Here is a 22,340-nt window from a genome sequence, read left to right as displayed (position 1 = left end):
GAGTTCCCTAAATGAGGCAGAGAAACGTCCCAAAAGCGTTTTTGTTTTGAGGTGAGTGGAAGTGTTAATGAATTCTTATGGACTTCTCATCCACCCAACCTTCTAATGGCAAGGATTTCTACTCTGTACCACTGGTTCCAGAATCTACATTAGAAAAAATATGTATACTGTATGAATGGAACGACCATCATGTGATCTTTAAGTACAGCAGGAAAAAAGGAATCTCTCTAATGTCTCAAATCCCACATTTCCATACTGCCACAGTAATGGAAAAAAACCCGAACATTTTGGTTTGATATAATCAAGATCTTTATTGATCTCACCGTAACAGCAACCATTGGTGAGAGTGTTTTCCCAAACACCTGTTTCAGTAAAAATCAGATACGTACAGAAGTACCCAATGACTGTTCAAACAATCTTTGATGGTTAAAACAATAATCCTGGGTTCAGTTAAACATGGATGATGAGCAAAAAAAAAAATGGAACGGGAAGATACAACTAGTTTTTAAACGTATCAAGAACATTCAGAAATCTTTTGGGCAGCAGCTTCTACTCTTGCTTGAATGCCAACAAATAAGATAGATAGAAAACAAGCTGCCACACAATGTCTGAAGGAGAACTTTGCCCATTTAAGGCAAAGAAAGGCACACTGGTTTGCCATCATCATGCAATGAAGTAGGCATTAGACCAGTGTTTCTCAACCTTGGCAACTTTGAGATGTGTGGACTTCAACTCCCAGAATCCCTCAGCCAGCCATGCTGGCTGGGGAACTCTGGGAGTTGAAGTCCACACATTTTAAAGTTGCCAAGGTTGAGAAACACTGCATTAGAGGGAAGATGGAGGACCAAGGAAGTTTTGTGTTCCTCAGATAAACAAGGACCAAGGTGCTGATTGACTTTCCCACACCTTGTTTGATTTACAACCACTTTTTAAACTTCGGGTCCCTACAACACCTGCCTCATGGATTTCCATGTTAGATAAATTATTGTTGATGCTTGTAAAGCCAGATGTATGAAACATCATTGGCTAAACCAGATATATCTCATAATCAATCCAAAGCATTTTTTCCTGATGTTAAAAGAAACAAGTTATTTTTTTTAAAAGTAATTTACATATATATTTGTATATATTGGGGGGCGTATAAACATTCACCCACATACATATACATAATTATTTTCACATAACCTCTCTCCACAGTAGTATTATCTTAATTTTCAACAGCTACCCAGTTTTGCACGAACTTTCCAACCTACCACACCCCTGTGCACCATGACAGCAGGGTGAAAGAGGCAAAAAATTCAAGCAGTATATTGCCATGCAACATCTGCATAGGAATTTGTTCTGTTACCTGTTCTTTGAACTCTCATTCCCTAGCCACTGATGGAAACACAAGCCTTAACAGGGACATCATACTTTTTTTTTAAAGTATCCCCAAATGCCTATCAAAATGTCCTGCTTGGACTCCTGACCATGGTGTAAAATTAACTGGAAGTTTGTTGTTTATTCGTTTAGTCGCTTCCGACTCTTCGCGACTTCATGGACCAGCCCACGCCAGAGCTTCCTGTTGGTCGTCAACACCCCCAGCTCCCCCAGGGGCGAGCCCGTCACCTCTAGAATATCAAACTGGAAGTTTATATGTAGACAAATAAAGGATTAAATCTCAGTTTTACATCCATTGGCAAAATCTATTCAGCAAGCTAAAATTGAGAGAAATGGGATGGTGGAAGGGACTGAAATTGTGATTAATAGCAAGTTCTTGACTACAGAACTAATCCAGAAAGTTTTAACACAGTCCTGGGGTTTACCGAGAACTGAATGTAACAAAGCTTAACTATCCAACTACTGAAATATCAAGGACAGTTCCATGAATGGAGGAGCACCAGTAGTTGCAAACACAAGAACCTTAAGGGTGGTGGAGAGCAGAAACTCAAGGTTGACAGGGTACTAGTTGTTTGAAGAGATCTAGGACAAAGTTTGACATGGGAACCACTCTGGATGAAGATAGCTGCAGGCAGGCCACTGACCTTCAGGATATCTTTCCACCCATCCAGCCACAACTATCAGGTCCACCAACACCAGGGTTTCTCAACCTCAGCAATTTTAAGATATGTGGACTTCAACTTCCAGAATTCTGGGACTTGAAGTCCACACATCTTAATGTTGCTGAGGTTGAGAAACACTGACCTAGAGCCAGGCCAAAAACTATCGCTCAGGCAGACAGGCACACAGTAAGAATTAAGGAATGCATTTCTTCAAAGTAATTTCACGCAAGTATCTACTCAGGGTTTGTTCCAAACATGTTTTTTCTTAGAGGTAAAGGGTTTTATTAGTTATCATTACAGCACTCAGTCAAAAATCCTTACCCATTTACTAGCAGATCCCGATTTACTTTTCGTCCAACTCCGTTAGCAGAAAAAGTGTAGCCTCCTGGCTAACAGACTGAACACTAGCCGACTTAGAATGGCAAAGCTCATCAATAATTCAATCCTATATATATAGCCAAATGCCACTGGCAGTGACAGAGTTGTGAGCTCGTAAGTTGGCCCCTAGAAATCCTCACTGATGCACTGAGCATGTTATCTTTGGTGAGAGCAAGGGGGACTTACCAGTGTTCCAAGTGGCTTCTGTTCTCTCCAAGTCAAGACAGCATCTTAGATACAACACTGGAGACTTTCCAAGGCCACAATAAACACCCATTATTTATTAATAGTTCTCTCTACTAAAGGTGTTATTACTAATACATCACCATAATGATGAGCAATAGCAAGTACTTAAAATATTTTAATTCTACTGCTCTTACTGTATTTAAAATATTTGTGTCCTTCCGTGTAGCTTCATTATGGAAACAAGCAGCTCACTTTCCAGTTGTTGAAGACAACTCGTAGTGCATTTCTCCTCCATTCTTTCTGTGAGTCAGCTGAAGCTAAAAGGACATCAAAAGCAGTCTAGACCAGTCTTTCCCAACCTCAGCAACTTTAAGATGAGTAGACTTCAACTCCCAGAATTCCCCAGCCTGCTGGGTCTAGACAGATGAATTGGAAGAATGAAGGTTTTTAATCAAGACACCAAGTTGGAATGCCATAGCTAGCTAGAAGACCAGAATCTGATTTTTTTGCCACAAGGAACACTTCTGTGGAACTAATTGCATCTTTAAGCACAACAGGAAAGAAACAAATTCCAATCAAATACTCAGTGGTTTCACATAGTCTGAGGAAAGATGGAAACATAAAGTGTAATAAAGACTCAACCTCCTGCTAGATTTTTTTAGTGACAAACAAGCCATTTGGAAACTGAATAGGCAAAGAACTGCAAACAGCCTGTTACAGTTAAGTATTGGGCTACTTCTACCATAGGTATGTGCTGCATTTATTTATTCTTCAGCTTATTCTAAAGTTGCCACATTATCGCACAAGTGTTCAACCCAATGCATGGAATCCAGGTACTTCCAGTGATAGGTTTTCAAATATATATTCTTGGTGTGATGGTGGCTTCTGGTTCAGTGTGTGTGTTTTTCACCATGTTACTAAAATTATCTAGATCAGTTTCTCAACCTTGGCAACTTTCAGGTGTGTGAACTTCAACTCCTAGAATTCCCCAGCCAGCATGATCTAGATGGGGTTTTTTTAAAAGATACCACTGTAAATAGCTTCTTGTCACAAGTCATATAGTACCTCCAGTATATGAAAAATGATTTTCTGTATATGAATGCGAAGATGCTATTGTTCTCAAATTGTGAGCTTCCGGTTGGCATCTGCCTGGCCTCTCCAGGAACAGAATGCTGATTTTGTTTCAACCAAATCAGAATGTCTCATTTTATGTATTTGTTACTAAATCAGTAGCAGTGGTCAGAAGCTACCCATGGCTAAGTATACATATTCCATTTATCTACTGAGTAGAAACACACTATTCCCAGGGTACACTTGTAAAATCCAACATTAGATGGCCCTATCAAAATTTAATCATACAGTACTTCTCATTAATCTCACTAGCAGGAAAAAAACTATCTTGTTGGATTTTCTGTATGCTGCCTCAGGGAGGGAGGATCAGTGCTTAGCAGTCATTGTGAAGTCCTTACAGGAATACAACAATTTACAGAACCTGACTACTTGTGAGGAAGTCAGCTTGCTCAGCGACGCACAATTCAGGCTTCCAGATTACTATCTGGAGAGTTGAGAGGCTCCAGAATAACCAAGCTGGCTCAACTTATCACTAATTGTTGTTTATAATGTAAAAATGGCATCTTAGGTTGTCAACCTAGTACAAAATGTCTGCCCTTGGTGAAATCCTTTTGTGCAAATGTCACATAAAATGCTTCCATCTGCAGAAGCCATTTGCAAAGCACAACTTCCTTAAGACTAGGTATCCTTGCTTGATCCTTGCTAGCATTTGCACAACCACTAGAACATGGCCAAAATTCAAGATAGCGGCTGTGACTAAAGACCCACCCCCTTCTTACATGCGCTGCATACACAATGCACATTAAAAAGGAGATTCAGTCCTGCCATCTTGACTTTCTCAACTCCCCCCCAGATATCTCTACAGTATTTTTTTCTGCTAGCCTAATACTAGATAAATCTGAAGACAGAATAAAATAATTTTAATCAATGATTTGCAGTCAGTTGATTACATCTATATAGTATTTCAATATGAAAAGTTTTAAGGACAGAAAAAAATTAAAGGAAAGCATGTTCTACAGTGACCTAGATCTGTTCCTTTTAGTTAACAAAAAAGGAATTGACTGACTACAGCTTGCAGCCTTACTTACCTAAAATGTTTGTCATGGATCCACGTTGCTCACAACAGTGCTTAAAAGTTATCAGCTATGAAAGTTTATTCCCCCCCCCCAAAAAAAAGCAGGGGGAATGATCATAATGCACTGGAGGCCTGTGTAGAAAACAGATACAACACTAACTTACTGATAAATGAGGCTCTGGTTCTGAATTTGAGGAGCTGCAAAACAGGTTAGCAATTATTTCTATTCTTCCAGCTACCAGCTGGAAATTTTTCAAATACTTTCAGCATAAAAATCAGCTGCAAACATTTTGTTATGTCTGTCTTCTCTGCAGTTTTGGCTGCATTAAAAAGAGACTGAGAACTATACTCTGCTAGGGGGATAAACTCAGCAAAAGAAAGCAACAAAGCCTTTTTTCTACATAGCTTTCTCTTCTTTGCTCAATTATAAAATACAGCTGTTAGTAGTCACTGATGAGAGATAAAATCCAGGAGGCACCGGGAGAAAGTGGTCATGACTGAACTAGTTTTCTAAGTTTTGGGGAAATGGAACATTATTGATTTCTTCACAGCACTTTTCTCACAACAACCCTGTAAGGTAGGAGTCTACTGTCTCAATTTTATAAAGTGGGGAAACCACAGCAGAAAGAGATTAGATTTATCCAGACACACAAGGAACCCTGCAGGACAGGAAGAGAAATCTGCTCAGACTCCAGATCAGCCCTCACCTTTGGAATAATCCTTTCTTCAGCTATGTTAACAGAACAGACTTCAGAGGCAATCAGTTTTACAAGCAGCAACTAAGCTGATTTGTGAAAATCTCATGGAATTCTCTGTTAAAGGAGGTGCTTTATTGTGAAAGGAATGGTGCTATTAAAGGTATTTTTAATAGTTAAATCAAGAGAAGGGAAAAGTAACATACCGGTTAATTCCCAAGTTCCAAACATTTTTTAAAAAAATACTACAATGAGAAGAGTGTCTGTCAGCAGCCCCCAAAACTCTATTCTTATTCTCTTCTTCCTTCCCTGGAATTAGCTGAGCTGGGATCGTGATTAAACCTCAGTTTTGCCCAAATCTGCCAAGCAAAGCTGTATCCATCCTGCCTCATCAACCGTACAGCCAGTGAGGTTCCAGAAGGAAGCGCTGGGACCAAATGTGTTCTGACTTATGACAGAACATGCAGCGCATTGGGAAGTACCCTGGCCAAAATCCAGCAGCTTACGGCACACCTCAAGGGACTCTTCCCTCGGCCAGTCGCAGCTTAGTCACAGCATTGTCACCATTTTAGAAGCAGCAATCTTTCCCCAGAAACATTGCAAATAAGAGATTATTCCTGAGACATCAACAGTTACAAAGCAAATTTGCTTCTGTATTATTCACATTTTACAGTAGGCAAAACAAAATAAAATCTTGTCTTTCTTACATGCCTCCAAAGCTACCACAGAGGCAGAGAGGAAGCAAATGGTTTTACCAGACCCTCCGTTTTAGATCACCCCCCCCCAAATCCAGTCAATTATGATACGTTGCCAATTTATAAAGAGAATTAAGAGCCAAAGTCAATTCCAGGATTTGTAAATACAGGTGAATCCAAGAACTGAACTGAACTATGCCATTTTATAGGTCAAAATCCGTAAGCATATTTTCAGATACTCTTCTAGAAGTGAAGCCTATGTTAAAAACAAGTATAGTTGCCACATCCCTGAGGCTGTATCACTTCCCACTCCCAATTATGCCTGAACAATAAAATCCATGTGCAAAATTGCCACATCAGTGTGACCTCCCCACTAGGGAAGCTAGCACAACTCAGTCATTCTATTTTTGAGGTAGCACATGAATCTCACTTGGAAGACTTCCTGAAGGAATCAGAGGCAATCATCATCAAATATTTTAGAGAAGCAAGGATCTTAGAGCAGAAGAAAATTCTAACCCCCCATCAGCTTGAGACAGCAAGACCAATGGCCAGAGATAATGGAGTTGCAATCGTATGACATCTGGGGAAGTCACAGTTGCTTATCCCTGCCTCAGAGGCTACTCTCTCAAAATATAATTACAAGAGAGGAAACCTCACTGATCACAGGGGGCAAGCATCCAAAAACTCCAGCGTGGGTCTGCTATGTAAAAAAAATGCCTAGTTCAGGAGGGATCATGTACCTGGGTCACAGCAAGCGCTGCCTTAAGCAGCATTCCCTCTTCTGTGAGAAGGAAGAGGAAATGCCTCTTCTGCTGTTATCACTGCAGTTTTTGTTAAGTCTGGGTCCTAAAATAGTTAACTTTTGAAAAAAAAATCTGCTTTCCATCTATGAGTGACACTTTTTTTAAATCAAGCAAAGAGGTTTTACTCTATTAGCCTAGACCAGCGTTTCTCAATCTCAGTAACATTAAGATGTGTGGACTTCAACTCCCAGAATTCCCCAGCCAGCATGACTTGGAAGTCCACACATCTTAAAGTTGCTGAGGTTGAGAAACACTGGTCTAGACAATCAAACAATCTAATATTGCAGTCTTAAGGAGAAGCATTCTCATGGTGCAAACTATCAAGGGGCCCTGCAGCCAAGGCATGGCTTCATCCATTAGCTGAATTAAAATGATCTACCTTTTTTTCCCCTTCACAGTAATTGGCTTTTTCACAAGGAGACCCAGTTGCCTATCAACTCCTATAAAGAGGGATCTTGCTTGCTCTCTGCAACAATTCCAGGCAAACAGCGTAAGTTCTCTCATGCTGGAACTAGTCAGCTTGAAAAGTTGGGTCACCAGTAGGTGGAAAATGGCTAATGTATCCAAGTAAGTGGAATTAACTGAGATCATCAACAACTCCTCCCCATTGAAACTGGATCTCCAACAGGCTCCTGTGTGACTGATTTAATAATGTATGAATTCAAGAAATGTGCAGAAAATAGTGACCAAGAAACAAATAGGTCTTGCTCCAAAAATGCAGTAAACTCTTAGTAACTTATTACTCATCATTTCAAATTCATCTGAAATCACACATCATGAAATCAGCAGTCAACATCTTAATAATTCAGTAACTAATTCTTAAGGTTCCCTGGTCCACACAAGATGTTTTCAAGAATTTCGAATTTTTGTTGAGTTCCTCCCAGTTAAGCATACCCAGGTTGTTTCAATTAATCTTTTTGGCACAAACACAGACTTGCCAAGAACCCAGCAGATGTTATTCAGCAGCAAAAATTAAAGACCGAAGACAAATAGTATAGAACAGTGTTTCTCAACCTCAGCAACTTTGAGCTGTGTCTTCAACTCCCAGAATTCTGGAAGCCGAAGTCCACACAGCTTAAAGTTGCTGAGGTTGAGAAACACCAGTGTAGAAGTTCATCAAGCATGATACTCCCAAATTATATTAGGAAAAAAATGTGGTTCCCCTTTAACACTGGTGGGTTTAAATGAGGAAATTGGAGATATATATATTTTTTTGGAAATGATATTGGGATGAAATGCAAAGCGAAATGAATGCATGATGAATTCACGATTCTAAGTTATTTATCTATTCTTCTTTTAAAGAAATTTTCAGGGGAAGTAGAAAAAAACTCCAATAATACTCTTTTTAGGAGAATCCCACAGCAGCGCCCACATGAAAGGATATACTAACTCGAAAAGACAAGCCGAGCAACAGGATTTAGAAGTATCAAAGAGTGCATTCTGCACATCAACAGAAGATATAACATAGAAACCAGTTAATAAACTGACATCAATTTAACAGCAGTTAAGGGAAAGGAGAACAATGGCAGTGTCATGTCACTTCAAACATATGTCCACCCCTTCCATGGCCCTTGTGTGTTTTGCAATAAATATCCAATTGCTGATAGAAGTTAAATTCTCGCATGTGCATGATTTGAGAAATTGTCTCTAAAGTGCGAGAAGCCAAGGGACACACCTTAGCTGCATAAATTTATCATGGGCTCCAAGTCAGTCATAGGGAGTGAGTAAGGCAAGCAGAGGGGTGGGGAGGTGGGTAAGAAGCATGGTATGGCTAATGGAAATCAAGGAGAGGGGAAAACAGTCCTCTTATCCTTTGGCACTTCAAAAGCTGAAGTGAAAATTCTGTGGAAACAGCAGCAGCAGCTTCTTCTTCTTCCATCCTTTGAGTTATTGAACGTGATGGTCAAAATCAGATGTACACAGGTGATCAGGAATTGCTGTCTCTCCATGGTTACCCTCAGGGAAAATCAGATGTCCATCTCAAATTGAGCATCATCACCTGATTGAAAGGCAAGAGCACATGCAAATCAACAGAACGTATTTATGGGGAAGGGAAACTTTATGGACGTGGTTTTTAAATATCCTAAGAGGACAGTGAATTTTTACAAGTGAATTTATTATTTGTGTATTCAAAATACTTACAAGGCTGCCCAACTCACTCACGGTGACTCTGGGTGGCTTACAGATATCAATCAGCTTTCAATGACATTTGAGCCAGACCTCACTGACACATATAGGTGGCCAAGGTAAGGGAACAGACAGAACCACTTGAAAACATAGGTGGAATATGCCATTTTAACCTAGCTAGAAGGTGATGACAATCACTGGCCTAAAGACAGTGCAGCACAGAGAACCTGGCTGGCATGTTTGGCCAGGTATACCTACACTCAAGTATGTATTTTGCTTGTTCTTGATCTGTTTAATGTAGTGTTTTTCAACCTTGGCAACTTTAAGAGGCATGGACTTCAACTCCCAGAATTCCCCAGCCAGCCATGCTGGCTGGGGAATTCTGGGAGTTGAAGTCCATGCCTCTTAAAGTTGCCAAGGTTGAGAAACACTGGTTAATGTAAATGCTTCTTTATATAAGGGGAACATTCCTACCCTTGCATCCAGTATCTTTACTCCCTCCTGCTGCATGAGGATGTGCCCAAAATGGAAAATGTGTGCTGTTTTGATCTCAACCTATTTCAGAAGTTCTGCTGAACTGGTCTGGATCCACCATGGTCCGGGAGAAACAAAATCCAGAACTTTTTGGTTGTTCCAGCTTTTGGTCAAAACAAAACCCAGAGAGCATCCCTGAGTGATTTAATGGGATAAGACAATCCTGGTGCACATCCCTCCCTTTCTCCTTTCCTTCTCCACATGCCTGTTCTTTATTGCCACGGTCTCAGCTCGTCATGGTGCAACATGTCCCACCAGCTCTCCCATCCCTTATCTTTCCAGTTCCTTCCCTTCAGCTGGTGGTGCTGAAGTGTGGTCCTTTTATGGTACACACTTTATGGTCCCTGACAACAATTGTGCAAAGATTTAGCTTTCCTTTCCTAGCTGTCATCACCATTAGCTTCACAGACACACAATACTGCCAAGAAAACCCACGAGCCTTTGTTTTTTTCCTAATCATTCTCTGCTGCATTATGGAAATACCATGTTGGGTCCATGTCCAGAATAAAACTGTCCCATTTCATTCTGTACATGAGTCAAAATATCCAAAACACATTTCAGTTTGGGCATGGAGCACCCAAAGCCATCTGACCAGTGCATGGAAGAGTTTATGCATGGAACGTTTTATGCATTTCTCACCTCCAGCAGTTCTTAGTACAAGTTCAAGTTCTAGCTTGTGTTTTATAACTGGCCTTCCTCTTTTAATTCTAAACAGTTTGTTACTGTTTTGCTATATGCTAGTCTCTGACTGAAATAAACTTTGAGCTTGAAGTACAAGTTGGTTTTGTTTGAGACCAGCTAAATAAGAAGGAAAAATGTATGTAAATTGTTATTAGCCTCAGTTATCTAAGTTTGTTGTCCAATTCCTATTTAGCCTAGAAATCCAAGAGTTTTACATTTAGTTCCTCCAATAGATCAAGTCCATCTCAGCAAATGATATGACCAAAATCATATGGTATGCACGCGTGCATGTGTGTGTTCTATCTGAACTTGAATTGTATTACACCATTTTGAAAAAGTGAACATCTTTCAATAATTCATAACTATTAAATTGCTATGACACAGCAAGCAATAGGGCAATAATTCAACGTAAGTTCCCACCATATACAGTTGGTGTAATAGCTCTCTAAACTGCAATAGAGAAAAATAAATCCTGCAGACAGGAAATAAATTACTTGATCCCAAGGTAAAACTCATGTTTGAACAAAATCACAGCACAGGAAGTAGGATAGCTCTGTATCACTTCCCATTCTGGCTATAAAGACATAGAGATCACTAGTATTGCATTTCACCACCACCCACGAAAAATCTCTTTGTCCTTCAGGATATTGGGAAATGACAGCAGCAGAGAGACGGATTGGTAGTGCCAATTGCAAATAGATATTTCAACCTGCATGGAGACATTGCACTTTGCTTCTGCCATAATACAGTGTTCTTACCAATTATAGGCTTCCCGTCATGATTGTTCAGATGGTTTACGTCCACTTTGGAATCCTCCGTCACAGAACCAGGACTGGTAACTCCTGGGATATTGGGAAGGTGGCAAGGAGGGGTCTGGGCCATGGGAGAATTGCGCCGATCTAACAGAAACTTGCGGTCGTAGATGATTCTGGTACCTGGGGAGGTGGAAAAGAAGCAAAAGTAACTGGCATATCAGGCCAACTAGGCTGAGACAGACATCGCAGGACAGCCATATCAGTCTACAGCGGCAAAAAATCAGGAGATTGGTAGCACCATTTCCGAGTAACAAATGTTACTAAAATTTTATTTTACCATTGTTTTCAGGCAGATAAGTCATAAACAATATTTGTGGCCTAACTCCTCTAAGGCATAACTGTTTGGCTTAAGCCCCTTATTTACTGAGAAATGCTGCAGCCCTAAACAAGTACTACACTCCACTGAATGTGCTTTAATTTATATCTGAGTAAGTATGTAAGGTTATTGAAAAGAGCCAGTTTGGTCTAGTGATTAAAGTGTTAGACTAGTAGCATGCAGCCCAAGTTTTAGTCCTGCCTTTGGCATGGAAGCCAGCTGGATGACTTCCTCCCTCCCTCCCTTTGAATTTCTATAGTCGCCCATCTCAACCAAGTGACTCTGGGCCAGCCACACAAACCATTTTAGAAAAAGTTGCCTAGAAGAGTGCATAGACTTTCCATGTACTCACTAGGAATCAAGATGGAGTCAAAGGCACCAAAAAAGTGTCTTTAGTATAAAACCTAAAACCTAAGTGGGGTTTAGAAACTTCCTCCTTTTGCAACAAGGATGGCTCTTGATTTCTTTCTCCCCTCATCCCATATCCTAGCCTTCTCGAAGTGAGTGCCTTCCAGGTAAGGTTGCACTCCAACCCTTGAGGGCACCAGGTTGGGGAAGGCTACATTACCCTCAGAAAAGAGTATCTTCAGGAAAATGAAACCTATTTTTTCTGTGAGTTTATTCCAAAGCTCACAACACCAGCTACTGAGCAAGAGTCAAACCTGAACCATAAGGAGCACCACATGAGGCTTTACTAATCAACCCATGAGCCATACGACTGAAGCCTTTTCATGAGTCAAAATAAAAAAAAAAAGAATCACGGTATGCCATTCAACTTAAATTTATTAGACAGAAAATCTTTACCACTGATGTCCTACTTGAAAAACAGAGGTATAAGATGGAGCCATTTCATATTGGCCTCTTAGCTGGCAGCATTATTCATTGACCAGAATGCCAGTACTTGGCTTTATTACAGGCTTGATACCCAATACTTTTTGAAGATGACATTTAGAGGGATACATCCTAGGAAAATGATCCCAGAGCTGCTCAAATCCTGCTTTTATTTGAATTCTCTCTCCTTGCTGAGTAGGGTGATTGTTCCTTCCTATGGTCTTCTTAAAGTTTGCCTTTTCTTTTGGCAGAATCTTCCTTTGCTAGCAGAGTTCCTGCTCACAATTTTCCCTCCATTGGCGAGGGACCCACATGCTGGGCAATCAGATTGTCCTAACAGCCAGGAACCACGCTGAGACAAGGAATAGGTCTCTAGTGTTTTATTACTGCTACATAACAGAGAATCCTAACAAACTGAAGAAGCGTGGGAAAAACCCAGACATATAAACCCCAAAGACTAAGGCGGGCCCGATCTGTGTCTCTTTGAATGGCCACCTAATTCCTCAGTACTACGCATGGCCCCCTGCTCGCCATCCTCACTCATGACACAGATACCTCTCTCTTCCTTACCCCCACAGGCAGTCCCAGCCTTCCATATTTCCTGGTTGAGCCCCCCCTGCCCAGGGAATCTGCCCATCTATGTAACTCTCAGTACCCTGGCTTTGCCTACTAATTAATTAATTATCCGGCCTTTATTATTTTTATAAATAACTCAAGGTGGTGAACATACCTAATACTCCTCCCTCCTCCTCCTTTCCCCACAACCACCACCCTGTGAGGTGGGTTAGGCTGAGCGCATGTGACTGGCCCAAGGTCACCCAGCCGGCTTTCATGCCTAAGGCAGGACTAGAACTCACAGACTCCTAGTTTCTGACCAAGGGTGGTGATGGTGAGTTTGAGACCCCAACTGTAGATAATGGGGACTTTAACACTGCCTTCCTGAAGGGAGTCACATTGTTTTTATAATTCTAGGGCAAGGAATGGTTTTCCTTTTACAGATGAAAGTATGCCTCTGAATCAGAGATGTTGAAGATGCAACTTGGGAAGGTTCCTCTCATAATCTGTGTACAAACGTCCAGATGGCATCTGACATACGTCTGTGGCCAACTGCATGCAGGATTAGTCAGACCTTTGATCTCACCCAGCAGGGCACGTTTGCATCCAGTGCCAACACACTGGTACCCACCAGATGTTTTAGACTTGCACCATGGCCAAATGGTAAACAATTATGGGAACTGTAGTTCAAACTATCTAGATGTTATCGAACTGTGTACCCCTTTTCTAAGCTAAGACTTGAAATACAAGGACAAAATAGGCCGACTGCTGCATCTTTGCCTACCTAAATCAATCTTTTGAATCTATATGGAATCATTTTCTGGAAAATGATCAGCATTAATTGGTCCACACTATTATATTATCAAAGCGCTTAAATGCACTATCCCTTTCAAGCATTGGTACAGATATCTCTGGTGAGTCAAAAATAAAGAAAATGAATCATGGTATGCCATTCAAGTTAAATTTATTAGACAGAAAAAATGAATTACACATCTCATTTCATTCCACACTAGAAGCCCATCTGAACAGCATCACCAAAGTTTTAATACTGAGACAACAGCAACACTGCCTGGCTTTAATCAAATCAAAAGGCAAGTATTTAGATTTCAATTTCATCAATCTAATTGATGAAGGAAAAGAAAGAAGGGCAGATGACAAAATATTAATGCTAAGAAAAGGAACTTTTAAAAATCTTTACAAATAAGATAAAATAATTGGGCATGGAAGAGGGTTCTCCTCAACTGATCCTACTTACTAATCAAAGATATTTACCTCATTGTACATCTGAGATCTTCTACTTACTTTCCTCACATTGCTCAAATCTGTGATCCGCCAGTTTTGCCATTTTCTTTTTTTGCAACTGCACGTTTCAGCCTCCATTTTCCTTACATAGGTGTTAAGTGAATAGAACTTATATAACATCAGTGCCCCAAATAACCAAATAGCAGATTTTACTGTAACCTAAATGCCCTTTGTGGCTTGGGCCAAAGATAGCTATGAAACAGCTTTCTCCCTTGTGTTCCATCATACCCTGTGTAAACTGAGTCAGACATCTATTCAGCACCATCTGTGCATTCCTAGGACACATAAATAACACAGGAATTGAACCTCCCAAGCTTGTAAACAGCCTGTCACCCAATCAACTGTCCCCATAAGAATCACTTTTGAAAGCAGAAGGAAGGAATGTTTGTGTTTGTTCCCCTTTTTTCAAGGAACAAAAATGTGGAATGGCCAGTGATAAATATAACAAAGGCTAGAAAAATAGTAAAAATGTGAAAGTTAGCAATTTTTTTCAGGCCTATTTGCAAGAATAAACCTAATATCAAACTGTAAAATGGAGTAAACATTGAATGTTGTTGTTTCAGCTTAAAAATGGAGCAATGGAGGTCTCATCACGTTGAAATGCGGTTAAAAAGTGTTAGGCTATTAAATTCTACCCTGAACTGGTTCAAAGCCTACTATCAACTCTAAAATTTTATTCCAGAGGAGTGTTTTTATTAAATGCACACTGTAGTTTTGAATTAATAGTAAAAATATCCTGTAACAGAGCCTGCAATGAAGTATTGCATGGTGGAGTACTCTTGAAGATTAAAGAGTTGTACCATTTAACTACCTCAACAAAAAGCATCTGGTGATTATGTCTGGGCTTAGAAGTGGGGTTGGGCTCAGATGGAAGACCACAGGGAAATTCTAGGGCTATACGCTAGAGTGGGAAGTCCCAAAGGTATCTCTGAAAAAGGCAATGGCAAAAAATTTCTGTATTCTTGCCAAGAGAACAGTAGTTATGTCTTCAAAGTTAACAGGAATTGAACCCAACTCAATGTTCCATAGTCACACCTACTCTCATTCTATTGCATCAGTTTTGATTCCTCATTTTTGGGGTTTTATTTTTCGATATAGCAAAGCATATACCAAAGCAACCCTACTTTTTTAACATACAGTGCCCCTTTTGTTTATAAGCACAGTGGTGTCTGCAGCAAACCATGACTTCAAAATCACAGTACAAGCATAGTAATCTCCTCATGCAAACACCACCCTGACATGCTTGCACCATGACCTCTAAGGCAAGTAAGCAAACTGCATTTGTCTGATGACATCTGCACACATGTGCTATCATTTGCCCGTTGGGCTGCCCCTCTGTGGATACCCAAGCAACATCGATTACATTCACAACCTACATATCAGAAATAGGGGAAATTATCAAGTTCAAAAGACCAATTCTACCAACACAATTCCCTAGCATCTGTGGCCCACAGTAAATACAATTCCGGAAGAAATTTGAGCAAATGGCTAGTGACAGGGTGAGAAACCAGCTTCCCATAACGGGTAGTTTATAAAACAGCATAGGCGTTTCTCTGATCAAGTATGTCAGTTTACTAATTCCACCATCCCAAATGAACACTGCATAGGGGCCGATATAATATAGTTCTGTCCAATTTTTACTATTTAGGTCACTTGCCATGAAAATACTTGCTGTATTCAAAAAACCAAGTAAACCTCTTTCCATATTTGATCATAAAAATGAGTATGATTTTGAGCTTTGGATAAACTGAGGTCCACGATAAAGGAAGAATCATGACCTTAGGCCAGTCCCTCTCTCTCTCAGCCCAACTCACCTCACAGGGTTGTTGTTGTGGGGAAAATAGGAGGATGAAGGAGTATTAGGTATGTTCGCCACCTTGAGTTATTTGTAAAAACAATAAAGATGGGATAAAATAAATAATTAAATAAACAAATTAACCTACCTCTCACTGTTACCCCTTTTTAATTTGCATATGCCTGCTTACTTCTGTGCCTGAATACCAAATTCTGGCCCTTGATATTCACAGGCAATTTTGAGCAAAACAGCCGCTACTAAGAAATCTCTGAATACTGACTTCTCTTTTTCAGTGTTATTATGAAGACACAATGGAAAACAGCAAAAAAACAAACAAACAGTGAGCAAGGATTCTTTCCACTAATCATGAATCAAAGACCAACTTAGCAACCAGCAGTATCCTCATAATGGCTGCATTTAAAACAATCCATTAACTCATGCAACTACAGCTGCCTTTCCAAATGCAGAATCCAAAAAGTCCATGGAACACACGTTTATGTGTGTGTGGTTTTTTTTACATATCTCAAGACAGCAGGAAAACCTCTTGAGCAGGGAGAAAGTTTTAACTATGGTCATGAAAACATATCCAGCCAATGGAGCTCATCAAAGCCTGCTGAAATATTGCTTTGCAGAGCAAGAATCAGCAAAAGGGAGAGTGCTCGGATGTTCATGGCTTTTTCTCTTGGCATTGGTGTAATTTTTGTTTTGCTGACCCGGGCCGAGTTCCAGCATCCATGGCAAGTAGTAAGGCACACTCAGTGCTTTCAAATGAAACATCACAAAATTAGAATGAGTAGGGAATGTGTCTAACAAAAGCGACTTTGTAAAAGTGAGAAACGAATCCAAACACTGCCAAACTTCTGTGTTTTGCCTCTCTGAAGTTTCTTCTGGCTGCCAGCACTCCTCAACCAGCAAGCTGGTGTTCTTCCAAAATTCTTCTCCTTTACACAGTTACAGCTACCTTCAGTACTCTTCCATTTCTGATCCTTGCTATTTTGATCTAGAATCTGAAATAGGCTGTTAGCATTTCTTTAGTTATGACGCAGTTCCCTGTTATTCATACACATATATAAATACCTATCAATGTTTTCAAAATTATTTTCTTGCTTTGTTGGACTTATATCCCATCTTTCGTGCAGGAGCTTATGGTGGCAATCACAGCACTCCCTCCTCCTATTTTTCCCCACAACAACCCTATGAGGTAGGCGGGGCTGAGAAAGAATGTATGGTCCAAAGTCACTCAGGGGGCTTCTTAAGCTAAAGGTGGACTGGAACCTGGTGTTTTTTCATTGTAGGAAATACTAAAGATTCTGTATGGATGGGACAGTCCAGAATTGCATAGTTTGTCTTGAAAAACCAACCAACCAACCTTTTACAACAATAGCTTTAAAATTATAAAACAATAAATTTTGTAATTGCACATTTAGAATCATTGAATGAACAGAATCATAAAACATTAATAAGGGAAATTATATTAACAAAGCACAACTTTATTATATTCTTTGCAATTACTTCTTTAAATATCTGCATTTCCTCTCTTGCCACATTTATGTTTAATGATGCAATGCTAGGTTTTTTTCCCCTCCAGAATACATCCTAATTTAGGGGGGGAAAAACAGCTTTCACACCTTTGGTTAAGCAAAGCTTCCAATGCATTCAGGCCTACACTGGATTATTATATGGAGAAATATCAGATTCAGATGACTGAAAAAATGCAATTACTGAAATTAAGGTAATGGAATTTCAACTATATAACTTCCAGTGACCTTTAACAACCTTCCACTTAAGAACAAGGATATCCTGCTCCCACCCCAAAGCAACAGCTTGAAATTAGTACTCACTCTGTCATTTACTTCATAAAGGAAACAGGATTAATGGCAAGATTATGGAGAATCGATTTGATTGTATCAGCCCTGCATTCAAATTACCATTAAAATATGCTTGAATTACTCTAATTGAAGCATTAGGATTCTTTAAGCCTTACAGATTCCAGCACAGTAGACTTGGTTAGCTGTTTCATTGTAATCAGTGGGAATCTGAATTTTTAAATTATGGACATGCCTCCACTGTTCTGCACGGCAAGAGCAGAAGCAGGAGGGGAAAAACTAAAGACTTCCAACATTGCATGTTGTACTCCATAAGATAGAGTACAATGTAAGTGTTGACTGGCTTTGCACAACATTTATTATTTGACTAGGATGCCACCAAATCTTCCCAGACTCTTGATGGCAACAAAACCATATAAAGAAAAAACAACTTCATTATAACATGCAGCAATCATTCCACAACAGGAAAAACAGAGGAAAATATAAATATCAATGGCATAATCCATCAATTCCAAAATGCCTTCTGGATGTTAAACCATGATGTAATTTGCTTGTTTGTGGCCTACCAAGTTATGGGAATCTACACATTGTGTCTTCTATATCATGGCATAACATCTACCACCTAATGTGAATCTCGCAATGTATTCAATAAACCACAGTTAATGAATAAATACAACCATTATAGTTAAAAATATAATATTCTGGAAGAAACTGTCAAGGGAGCACAGCTACTCCTAATGGACTGTGAATATGCTAGCTAATTATTTTAAACATGTCTCCTACTTCTACCTTCCCCAATTTGAGCCCCCTCTAGGTGTGTGGATTTCAGCCCTGAATTCTTCAAATAGAATTGTAATTTTGGCCCACATATCTGGAAAGTTATTTTGTCCCTAATCTTGACTAACTCTGTACCTTTTAATAAAATGCACATACTGTCTTATGTTATCGCATGCATCATGATTCACAGTGCTGTACCCTTCCCCATTCAAAGCAAGTTCTGGGCAAAGAAATGACATTCTAGAAATTATAGAAACTTCCAAATTTATACTGCTACCTGGAATGACAGCTGTTAACTTGAAATGTAATCTCTTGGGTACGCAGAAGGAACCATGTCATAGACAAATTAAAACAGCGTATCTTACTTTTTTTCCCCAATCACCAATTATTTTGAATAATTAATTTGAACTGTAAAAGTATAATGCAAAGCAAACAAAAGGCCCAAGAAAAAGGAACTTAACACTCATCAACTTCTTTAAAAAGTTTGCAAAGACCAATTCAGTTCTGCAAACAGTTTGTTAGCTCAGGTCACAAAAATAAAATTCAGCTGTTAACTTGGAATTTTGCTAGAACTTATACAGACTTGCACATATGAAAATCAAGGCAACATGTGCAAATAAGTAGGATAGAGGGGAGGAAGAGGCTTGTGACATCTGAAAACCAACAGATCTAACAACAACACAAGGCATAAGTGGTCTAGTTAATGAAAGCTTGATGTCACAATAATTTTAGTTTTTAAAGTGCAGTAAGACTATGTTTCTTACAACATATTACTGCAGTATATTACTGCTCTGGAATTAATCTCTATTGCTTAATCCTGCATTTTTAGTAGTGGGGGCAAAGTTGGACAAAGCTGTTGAAGCTTCTGAGCAAGTCAACATGTCTAGAGCTAAGAAAAACAACACACACAAACAGCAAAGTTTCCAACTCAGAATAGTCTTATGAAACAGAAGTAAACAGCTCAGAATATAGACCCTACATTATTACCGTATCTTAAGAAAACCCTTTTGGCCTGTTAAACAGACCACTGCATATTGCTCTCTACTATTTAACTGCACACATGCACACACACCTCTCCCCACTTCTATGGCCTCCAAAGCAGCTCTCCACGTCTAGGGAAACAGGCTAATCATTAGCTGAGGAATCCTGCTCGCTTTCTATCTCCTGCTCTGGTTCACTGCACGTTCAAGACATAAAACGACGACGAATGCCAGGCTGGATTTAGAATTAGTCTGACTTGGGGGGATCAATCGACTGAACTCCATGGGAGTTGCATTCACCGCGCCTCGTCGAAGTTCCAGATAACGCAACGGGCCTGCTTCTGGAGCTACCCAACTCCGAGGGTTTCTTATACAGTAAAGCATTGTGGAGAAAGTACAAAAGCGTTCCCGCAGGTAGACCAGAAGCACGTGGTGATCCTCGGCCTGGCCTTTTTATTAATAAACCTAGGGAGGGCAGCAGGCTGAGGTCCCCAAGGCCAGCTGGTAAACAGCGTACGCGCAAGCCATTTCCACGCGGGAGCCGGGAGGCTTGGGCCGGGGTGGCACGGTCCCCCCGTGGGGCAAGCGGCCGTCTTCTCGGGGGAGTTCCCGTCCGTCTCCTTCCCTCGCCCGCGGCCACGGTCCCTCCCTCCCGCTCCTCCCTTCCTATTGTGCAACAGCCGCGGCGTCTTGAGGCTCCAGGGCCTTGTTTACAAATACCTCGCCGCCAGCCCCACACCACAGGCGAGGCCTAGACGACGACCTGCCCATCCGGATCCAGCACGCTTCCCTCCCGCAGACCCGGCTCCCCACGGGCTTGTGGACAAGTCCTCCATCCCGGGCTCAGCCCACGTGCGGAGCAAGCAGGTCCCCCTTTCAGACGCCGCAGGGAGAGGCGTCTTTCCCCGCAAAGCTCCCGCTGAAAGGCGCAAGGCGCACTAGCGCGCGTCACGCTTCCGGAGGGCAACTTCGGACTCTGCGCCGAGCTCGCCGAGAAAGCCCAAGCGCCCGGCGGCCGCCGAATCGAAACGAAGGAGAGGCTCAATCCCGGAGGACACTTCCGCGGTGGCGCCCGCTCTACTACGGTGGGCGAGGATTAGGGGGGGCCCTGTCCTCCAGCAAGCCCTCCCAGGCGTCCACACCCCCTTTTAGGGCGCCTGGAGATCAGGAGGTCCAGCCGGCCCGGCGCACGCCCCCCTCCCGCTCCGCTGGCCGGCCTGCCCGGGTCCACCCCGAAGAGTGCTCGTGCGAGGCCCGGAGCCGCCGGTCTCTCGCGCCTGGCGCGCTTTCCGGTCTGTTTACCTCCAGGCGTGGTGGAGAAGAGGGTCCCCCCGGGCGTGGTGCAATAGTCATGAGGTAGCTGCGAGGAGTCGATGATGGGCACCGTCCTGGTGGGGATGGCGCGGCTCTGGCTATGCTGGTGGCCACCGGAGGAGGACATCTCCCGCTCTATTGTCCTGGGTGGGAGGAAGGGAAGTCCCGGAGCTGGAGAGGGAAACTTGGGTGGGGGCGAACGAAAAAAAAAGGTGGCGAGCGGGGAGGCACCAGGGCGCGGGAGGAGGAAGGGGCGGCGGCGGCGGCGGCGGCGCTGGCTTCCTTCGGGGACGAGCAGGGGTGGGGGCGACCGCTTCTCCGACTCCGGGGCACTTTTCTTTTCGTCACCGCCTCCACCGCCACCTTCTCCCTCGGCCTCCGCCAGCAGCAGGAAACGAGGGGGCTAGGGAGGCGGAAACGGGCGGCCCAGGCGGGGCAGGGCCGAGCCAGGAGGCGGGGACGCGGCGGAGACACCCGCCGGCGGTGCGCGCTGCTGCGCTGCTAGGCGAAAGCGTCACCTCTCCAGGTCTGAATAGCAGGAGGGAGAGGCCAGCCCGGCCTCGTCCGGGGTAGTGGTGGCGTTACCCCCGAGGAGACCTAGCAGGGAGTTAGGGCTGCTTATGAGCCAGAGCGGGCATCTTGGATAAATCCGTTTGACGTTTCCCCCACATTGCTGAGCCTTAAAGAATTGCCCCCTTTCCCGTTGCACCACTGGTGCAAACATAAATTGCCCGCATCCTCATAGTTATTTGGGAGTAATTATATTGGTATCTCCATCTTGCTCTTGAGAGATGTCCTGAGCAGTTTTCAGTAGACAAGACAGCATGAACGTAGAATATAGGACTTCCTGTGGTATAATTGTGTATGAGATGAGGCCGCAGCCCAGTGTTGTCTCTGGCCAGGGCTAAGAAGAACAGAATAAAACCAAGCTGCTGCTTTATGGGATTCTGTATGAACAGGATGTTATGTGCTAAATTTGATGGAAACTGCTTTCCAGAAATATAAAAAGCAACAGTGAACTGGCCATAATAGAACCCAGCTTTCATATTGGAGCAGTATCTTTATTCTCTCTTGTAGTGACTCCTTGTAGTCCTATCTTGTGCACAGTCCTATCAAGGGGAGTGGTCTCATGGCCATCTCTTACTCTTGAATACCTAGAACCATTTCTGGTGAGTTCAGGGCTTTGTCTTCCAAATGAGCCTACAGCGTTTCAGTATGACAGAAGTGGCACAGATAGAGGCCCTTAGTCACCTTGTTCCAATGCTGCCCATTTCAAAGGACTATGTTTCTAACATCTTCCTTGCTGCAGTGGCCGTATTAATAGGTAGAATGGAGACTGGGTTATGTTCTTAAATCACTGTAAACATATTGTGAGAACTACTTTGTTTCAGTGAAATTTAACAGAGCAGAGATTCAACTGATGTGGGCCTTTGTATTTGGTGACCATGTTCTTTCCTCTGTTGTCCTTTTCTACAAGGCCAAAGGGCAACTGTTCTTTTATTGCTTCCCTAGAGCCCCATTTCACTGACTCTTACAATTTCC

General features: G+C 41.9%; 1 protein-coding gene across 1 annotated transcript; it reads right to left on the bottom strand.

Annotated features, from left to right (window-relative positions):
• Positions 1-285: 285 nt before the first annotated feature.
• EIF4EBP2 (eukaryotic translation initiation factor 4E binding protein 2) lies at positions 286-21,212 on the bottom strand. The gene is made up of 3 exons (XM_063307509.1): positions 20,787-21,212; positions 11,046-11,222; positions 286-8,944 (listed from the first exon to the last, which is right to left on the bottom strand). The coding sequence occupies exons 1-3, from the start codon at positions 20,923-20,925 to the stop codon at positions 8,913-8,915; spliced, it is 348 nt and encodes a 115-aa protein (XP_063163579.1). The 5' UTR covers positions 20,926-21,212; the 3' UTR covers positions 286-8,912.
• Positions 21,213-22,340: the final 1,128 nt, after the last annotated feature.

The sequence above is a fragment of the Candoia aspera genome, chromosome 6 (assembly GCF_035149785.1).
Source record: "Candoia aspera isolate rCanAsp1 chromosome 6, rCanAsp1.hap2, whole genome shotgun sequence".
NCBI classification, from domain to species: Eukaryota; Metazoa; Chordata; class Lepidosauria; order Squamata; family Boidae; genus Candoia; species Candoia aspera.
This window is presented reverse-complemented; position numbering and strand designations above follow the sequence as displayed.

Coding starts and splice junctions, on each gene's coding strand:
- EIF4EBP2 (XM_063307509.1), bottom strand. CDS start 20,925: ATGTCCTCCTCCGGTGGCCACCAGCATAGCCAGAGCCGCGCCATCCCC. Junction 11,223..20,786: donor CTTCTCCACCACGCCTGGAG/GTAAACAGACCG, acceptor CCACCTCCCCAG/GTACCAGAATCATCTACGAC. Junction 8,945..11,045: donor TGACGGGAAGCCTATAATTG/GTAAGAACACTG, acceptor CCTTTCAATCAG/GTGATGATGCTCAATTTGAG.